Here is a 7324-nt window from a genome sequence, read left to right as displayed (position 1 = left end):
ACAGGGTTTCTCTGTGTAGCTCTGGCTGTCCTGGAATTCACTTTGTAGACCAGGCTGGCCTCGAACTCAGAAATCCGCCTGCCTCTGCCTCCCGAATGCTGGGATTAAAGGCGTGCACTACTATGCCCGGTAGAATTTTTTTATAAAATTAGAAAAGGGGGGCTGGAGATATAGTTCAGTGTTTAAGAGCATTTTTACTCTTTCAGAGGTACTGAGTTCAATTCCTAGCAACCACATGATGTCTCACAACCATCTATACTGAGATCTGATACCCTCCTCTGGCATGTAGACATACATGTATATTAAATAAGTAAGTAAATTTTTAAAAAAGTTAAAAAAATATTATGTGGGTGTTTTGTGTGCATGCATGTCTGTATATCATGTGTGTGCAGTGCCTGAGGAGATAGAAGGTATTGGATACTCTGGAACTGGAGTTCATGATTTTGCCATATTTGGGTTCTGGGAATTGAGCCTGGGTCCTATGTGCTCTTAACCACTGAGTGCTCTTAACCACTGAGCCAGTTCTCTAGATTCTGTTGGAGAATTTTTAACGAAAGATGATTGAACAATATTGCTAGATCAAAGAAGACTGAGAAATAGGCAAATCTGAGTGTTTGAAGTGGTAGGACTGAGATAAGAAGCCATATACATCCAATCTGGATCACATAATGCCTTTGTATGCTGGGGGTTGAACCCATAATCTCCTGCCCTGTTACTTGAGACAAGCTCTCACTTTGCACACAGATCAGGAACTATACATTTATACATACTGTGTACTGGAATGGCAGCTGTAAGCTATTGTTTGGTTTCAGTTGCTACAGGAAAATAAACTGACCAAAAGCAACTTGGAAAAACGGTTTATAGTTGTGGCCAATTATAAAGAGAAGCCAGGAAAGGAAATTAAGACAGAAACTGAAGCAGAGGCTGTGGGAGGAGTACTGCTTACTTGCTATCAGAGTTTGTTCAGTGTGTTTCTTGATACATCCCAGAACCGCCTGTCCAGAGGTTTTGCCACCCACAGTGGGGTAACCTTTACACACTAGTCAAGAAAATCGGTTTGCCCATAGACCAGTTGATGATATTTTCATAGTTGAGATTCTGTAATAGTTACTTTTTTGTTGGTGTGGTAAAACACTTATGACCAGGGCAGCTTAGGAAAGGGTGAATGTATTTGCCCATACAGTTCCAGGGAGAGCCATCAGTTCTGTGATGGTGGAGTGAGGAAGACATGGTTGTTTGAACAAAAGCTTAGATCTTGAATTGAAAGCACAAAGAAGAGAGCAAACTGGGAATTGTGGGAGTTGTTGAAACTGAAAGCTCTCCATAACCTACTTCTAACCTATACTTCCTAAGATTACTAAAACTGTGCTACTAGCTAGGGGCCAAGTATGCAAATGCCCAAAACTGTGGGGAGCTTTTCTCATTTAAACTACCACACATTCTTTCTTAGATGGCTCTAGCTTGTCTCAAGTAGACAAAATGACCAACATAGCAACCATGCCTACCTATTTTGACAAAGATCTTAACAATTAATTAGCTAATTTTGTGTCAGGTTCTCATTGAATAGCTCTGGCTATTCAATAGAACTTGCTCTGTAGAGCATGCTGGCCTCAAATTCAGATCCTCCTGCCTCTTCCTCTGCAATACTGGATTATAGGTGTGAGCCACCATGCCTTGCATAATTTTTATCTGTAAATATGCATAATACTTAGACATTTTCCTTAACTAACATTTTTTGACATTCTTATTATAAAAACTTATAAAGGATGTTAATTGTAGGCATGACATTAATTTTTATTAATGCCTTTATACTTTTATCTAGAACACCTCGTCCAGTCATTGTAGAACCCATGGAACAGTTTGATGATGAAGATGGTTTACCAGAGAAGCTAATGCAGAAAACTCAACAGTACCATAAGTAAGACTTGATTAATAAAGATATTCTAGATATATATTGTCTTGGGTATATTATATTTTTTATGAAGTACTATTAGAATACAATCTGGTTAATGAGCGGTTTGGTCTATATGGAATGTTATTTTTATTGAAAGAACTATTTAATTTTATGTATATATATGTGTGTGTGTGTATAAATATATACATATATATATGTATATATTTTATTTATATATGTGAACTACTCCCTCCCTCCCTTCCTCCCTCCCTTTTTGAGATGGGGTCTTGAACTCAGAGATCTGCCTGCCCTTGCACCTGGCCCCATCTCTTGCCCTCCCACCTCCACCCACAAGGACCAAATCCTGTGCCTTATTGCCTTATTCTGTATATTACTGACCTAAATTCCTGGACCCTATGTGATTCTGTGTTCACTACCTGTTTTTGCTCTGTGACTTTCTGTATTAGTACTTGGAATTTAATCATATCAGCTCATCTTCCCTTTAACCCCAAATAAAAGGAAAATTCCAACTGTAAGGTTTCTATAGGTGAGATGAGAATTGTACTGGTATTAATACTTTCACCAGACACTCCTCATAGTTGAGAATGGTTGAAAACTTCATTTGAGCTTCAGTTGTATTTGTAGCTCTTATTTGTTTATTGTCTTTTTTGAGACATGAACTCACTAGGTAGCCCCTGGTGGCCAGAAACACACTATGTAGACCAGCTTGGCCTTGAATTCATAGATCCTTCTACCTCCAAAGTGCTGGGATTAAAGGCATGCCCCACAAAGCTTGCCAATTTTTATCTTTTATTTAGTCATTTCTTTGTTCATTTGTTATTTAATTTTTGAAAAGGTATATATGTATAGTTGTAGCATAAGTTATATGTCATAGGAATTGTATTACACATTTGAGATTAAATAGTTGACTGGTAATGCCTGTCCTATAAGGGTATAACTGTTAAATATGTAATTACAGGTAGAATGAGCTGGTTGGTTATCTTTAGCCCATCCACATAGCTTGGTACATAACAAAACATTTTTATTACTAAGAAAATCTGATTCTAAGCTATTAACTTAGGGCTTACTGGGATTGTATGTTACAGGTTTCAATATGTGTAGTAGTTGAACGAAAACCAGAAAGTCTTTATGAGAGCTAGTAATAAAAGCATAGGTTGGAGTATTGCATTTTGTAAGTTTGAATCATTATTTATTATCAATTGGGCACTATTTGAAAATTTCATAAATTTGTGTTTATAGAATCTATTTCATGATCCTGTCATGAGACAATGTATGGTGCCTAACTGTTCAGGCCATAAATGTCCAGTAAGTGATAGTTACTATTCTCTGTGGTTGTTTACTCTTAAGTATACACTTTTGTATGTTTTTAATGTTAATACAGGGAAAGAGAGCAGCCACCACGGTTCGCTCAACCTGGGACATTTGAATTTGAATATGCGTCTCGATGGAAGGCTCTTGATGAAATGGAAAAGCAGCAGCGGGAACAAGTTGATAGAAACATCAGAGAAGCCAAGGAGAAACTGGAGGCAGAGATGGAAGCAGCTAGACATGAACACCAGTTAATGCTAATGAGGCAAGGTAAAGGAGATGTGCCAGTGAGATGTTAGTCCTTTATTAGTAGTTGTGGTTGTGGAGAACAGGGTCTTTATATATATACCAGACTAGACTTGAACTTGCAGATCTGCTTGTCTCTGCCTTTTGAGTGCTGTGTGCTAGTATTAACTTGCCAATTAGGAGTTCAGAAACAGGAGTTGTAACTCAATATACTAGTTCTGAGAGAACTTTGTTGTTTTAAAAACAGACTCTTCTCACCTGGTCACTCAGGCATTGTTTGAACACCTTATTATACTGATTACTGGAATTTCAGAATAGAGCCACAACAACTGGGAGAACTTTTTATTTGTTTTTGTTGTTTGTTTGTTTTTTTAAATCAAGGCAGGGTTTGTTTCTCTGTAAAGCCCTGGCTGTCCTGGAACTTACCTTGTAGACCAGGCTGGCATCGAACATGGAGATCCGCCTGCCTCTGCTTCTCCAGTGCTGGGATTAAAGGCGTGCGCCACCACTGCCTATTGAAAATTTTTTTCTTTTAAAGTCAGAAATTTAGTAGGGATTGAGTATCCCTGATCTAAAAAGTTTGGGAACAGATTTGTTACAGATTTAGATCTCTGGGTCGGTACCAAATGTAGTCTGCAAGTATGCCTTTGTAACAAGTGTGCATGTTGCCCCTCAGAAGCCAGAGAGAGCATTAGAGGGCATAGCTAGCAGTAAGATGGACTGCTTAAATACTTCCTAGAAGCTTCTGTGTCCTTGTTCCATTCATCTTTTGCTCACATTTTCCTTTTCTCTTCTTTGAAGGTGTTTTGTTTGTTTATTTTAGATTACTTTTGAGTTACTTGTCTTTATGTATATTAGCTATTTGACTTAATGTGAGCCATGTGTGTGCAGTCTTTTCAGAGGCCAGAAGCTGTCAATCCCCTAGGGCTGGAGTTACAGTTGGTTCCAAGCTGTCATTTGGGTGGGTGCTGGGAATTGAACCCAAGTCTTCTGGAAGAGCAGCCCAGACTCTTAAATGCTGATCCATCTTTCTAGCCCTGTCGTGTAACTCAAGCTGACATTGAACTTCTGGTATTTTAGCTTTAAAAACCATTCTAGGGTGTTTATTTACTTATTTACTTACATATTTTTGAGATAGGTGAGGTTCATGTAGCCCAGGCTTACCTCTAACTTGGCTAAATCCTGGAGGATAAACCTGAGCCCCTGATTCTTCCCTCAGGTATTGGTGTGCACCACTGTACCTGGAATAGTACACGTTTATTACTGTGCAGTACCCTATGCTTGCACTCCCAACATCTGACATAGAGTCTGAAGAATCATCTCAGGGTTAGCCTAGGCTACATAAAGTGAGTTTAGAAAGTAGAAAACATTGATGACTCATCTCTGAATCCTTTTGGTAAATTCTCTTTCTGCCAGGATAAAATAGAGATCTTTTACTGTGTTTCTAACAGTCTCACTGGACTCTGCAAATATTTCTTTTAGAACAAGGCAGTGGTGGTGCATGCCTTTAATCCTTGCACTCAGGAGGCAGAGGTAGGCAGACCTTTGGGAGTTCAAGGCTAGCCTGGTCTATACAGGTAGTTCCAAGACAACCAGGGGTAGGTACCCTGTGTTGGGAATAAAAGAATTCTTTGTTTATGTATATGAGTGTTTTGCCTGAGTGTATGGTATGTCTGTAGCTCAGGGAGGCCAGAAGAGGACATTGGGTCCCCGTGGGTACGGTTACAGAGTTTATTTATTTTTTTTTAATGTGGATACCAGAATGGAACTGTGTGGCTCTGTAAGAACAATATGTGTTATACTCTTTTTTTGAGACAGGGTTTCTCTGTGTAGCCCTGGCTGGCCTGGAACTCACTCTAGACCAGGCTGGCCTCAAACTCAGAAATCTGCCTGCCTCTGCCTCCCAAGTGCTGGGATTAAAGGCGTGTGCCACCACCGACCGGCACTGTTCTGTACTCTTACATTGAGCCATGTTTCCGTCCCAATTTTTTGGTTGCTAATGTGTATAATCTTGGCACTTTTGAAGCCGAGAAAGTGGGCTGTGGTGAATTTGAAACTACCTTGGACTACATAGTGAGTTCTTGTTTGATTCAGAGCAATGGTTCTCAATGGTTCCCTTCCTAAGTGCTTCAACCCTATAACATAGTTCCTCATGTTCTAGTAATTTCCTACCATAAAATTATTCTCATTGCTACTTCATAACTGTAATTTTGTTACTGTTATGGATTGAAATGTAAATACCTGTGTTTTCTGGTGGTCTTAGGTGACCCCTGTGAAAGGGTCATTTGATCCACCAAAGGGGTTGCAATCAATAAGTTGAGAACAACTTGTCTAGGGTATGATCTTATCTCAAAAAACTCACAAAAAATTAAAAGACTAAAAAGAAAATGTGATTGGAGAGCTGTTTCAGCAGTTAAAAGCACTGGCTACTCTCCTAGAGGACCCAGCTTCAGTCACTGTACTTAGAACTCTGTAACTCCAGTTGTAGGGGATCTAATGTCCTCTTCTCACTTCCTTGGATACCAGCCATGATGTTGTACACACATATATGCAGGCAAAATGTTCATATATAGAAAATAAAAATAAATCCTTGAGACAAAAGCAGAAAGGAAGCAGTAGAAACAATACTTCCTTAGCTCTTTTTTTTTTGGGGGGAGGGGGTGTTGAGACAGGGTTTCTCTGTATAGCCCTGGCTGTCCTGGAACTCACTTTGTATACCAGGCTGGCCTCGAACTCAGAAATCCGCCTGCCTCTCTGTCCTTAGCTCTTATATGTGCCAGTAATAGAGATTCCACTTTTGGATCTGAAAACAGAAGGAAGGTTAGATAATATTAATATGTAGTTAATATTTTTTAGATCTAATGAGACGTCAAGAAGAACTCAGACGTTTGGAAGAACTCAGAAATCAAGAACTGCAGAAACGAAAGCAAATACAACTGAGGTAAAAGAACATCTAATATAAATGTGTGTGTTTCAGTGAGAACATTTCCATTTATTATAAACAAGTTGTAAAAATAGTAGAAATACTAAAGAAAACTTTTTTTCCTTTTTGGCCACATGGAAAATTACAATATGCCATAACTCTTTTTTGGTGGTTCTTGTTATGATTCTTTAGCTGGTTAAGGTCACTTTGACTGCATTGCAATTGTAAGAATGCTTGTGATTACCAGTTTTTCCAGATATACGTACATTTGGATTGCTATTTGCCTTGCTTTATTTTGAGTCAGAGTCTCACTTTGTACCATGGGGTTGGCTCATCACTCTATTGTATACTAGGTTGGCTTCAAAGGCTAGATCTTCCTGCCTTACTTTTTCTAAGTGCTAGAACTACAGGCTTGTGCCACTATGTCCAGTTTATGTAGTGCTGGCTGGGCTCTTGCATGGTAGATAGACATCTTACCAACTGAGTTACATCCCTAGCTCAAGGTCTGTAAAGTACTTAGTCTTCAAATTTTCAGAAATCAAAGTTAATGTTTCTGAATTTTTGGTTGTTATTGTTTGTTTGTTTGTTTTTAAGAGTGCTATATCTTAATGTACACCTACATGCCAGAAGTGGGCATTAGATCTCAGTATAGATACTTGTGAGCCACCATGTGGTTGCTGGGACTTGAACTCAGGACCTCTAGAAGAGCAGATTGTGCTCTTAACCGCTGAGCCAGCTCTCCAGCCCCCAAAGTTAGTGTTTTAAACAAAGCTATGCTAGATGAAACAAACTTGATATTTTTGTTTTGGAAAATTATCAAAGTACGATATAAAGAATATGGGTTCAATTCCCAGCACCCACACGACAGCTCACAACTGTCTGTGACTCCTGTTCCAGCACCCACACGACAGCTCACAACTGTCTGTGACTCC

The 7324-nt window shown here is 39.1% G+C and overlaps 1 protein-coding gene across 3 annotated transcripts in view; it reads left to right on the top strand.

Moving 5' to 3' along the window:
• Nucleotides 1-7324, top strand: part of Pspc1 (paraspeckle component 1) — an 82498-nt gene that overhangs the window by 12068 nt on the left and 63106 nt on the right. For all 3 annotated transcript variants that reach the window (XR_003834829.1, XR_003834828.1, XM_021181553.2), the window contains exons 3-5: nucleotides 1823-1918; nucleotides 3297-3493; nucleotides 6326-6410. Coding sequence is in view for 1 of the 3 variants with exons in the window: in XM_021181553.2 (XP_021037212.1) it covers nucleotides 1823-1918; nucleotides 3297-3493; nucleotides 6326-6410 (378 nt within the window). In the remaining 2 variants the exon portion in view is untranslated. The remainder of the gene's footprint in view (nucleotides 1-1822; nucleotides 1919-3296; nucleotides 3494-6325; nucleotides 6411-7324) is intronic.

Source organism: Mus caroli, chromosome 14, assembly GCF_900094665.2.
Source record: "Mus caroli chromosome 14, CAROLI_EIJ_v1.1, whole genome shotgun sequence".
Classification (NCBI taxonomy): Eukaryota; Metazoa; Chordata; class Mammalia; order Rodentia; family Muridae; genus Mus; species Mus caroli.
This window is presented reverse-complemented; position numbering and strand designations above follow the sequence as displayed.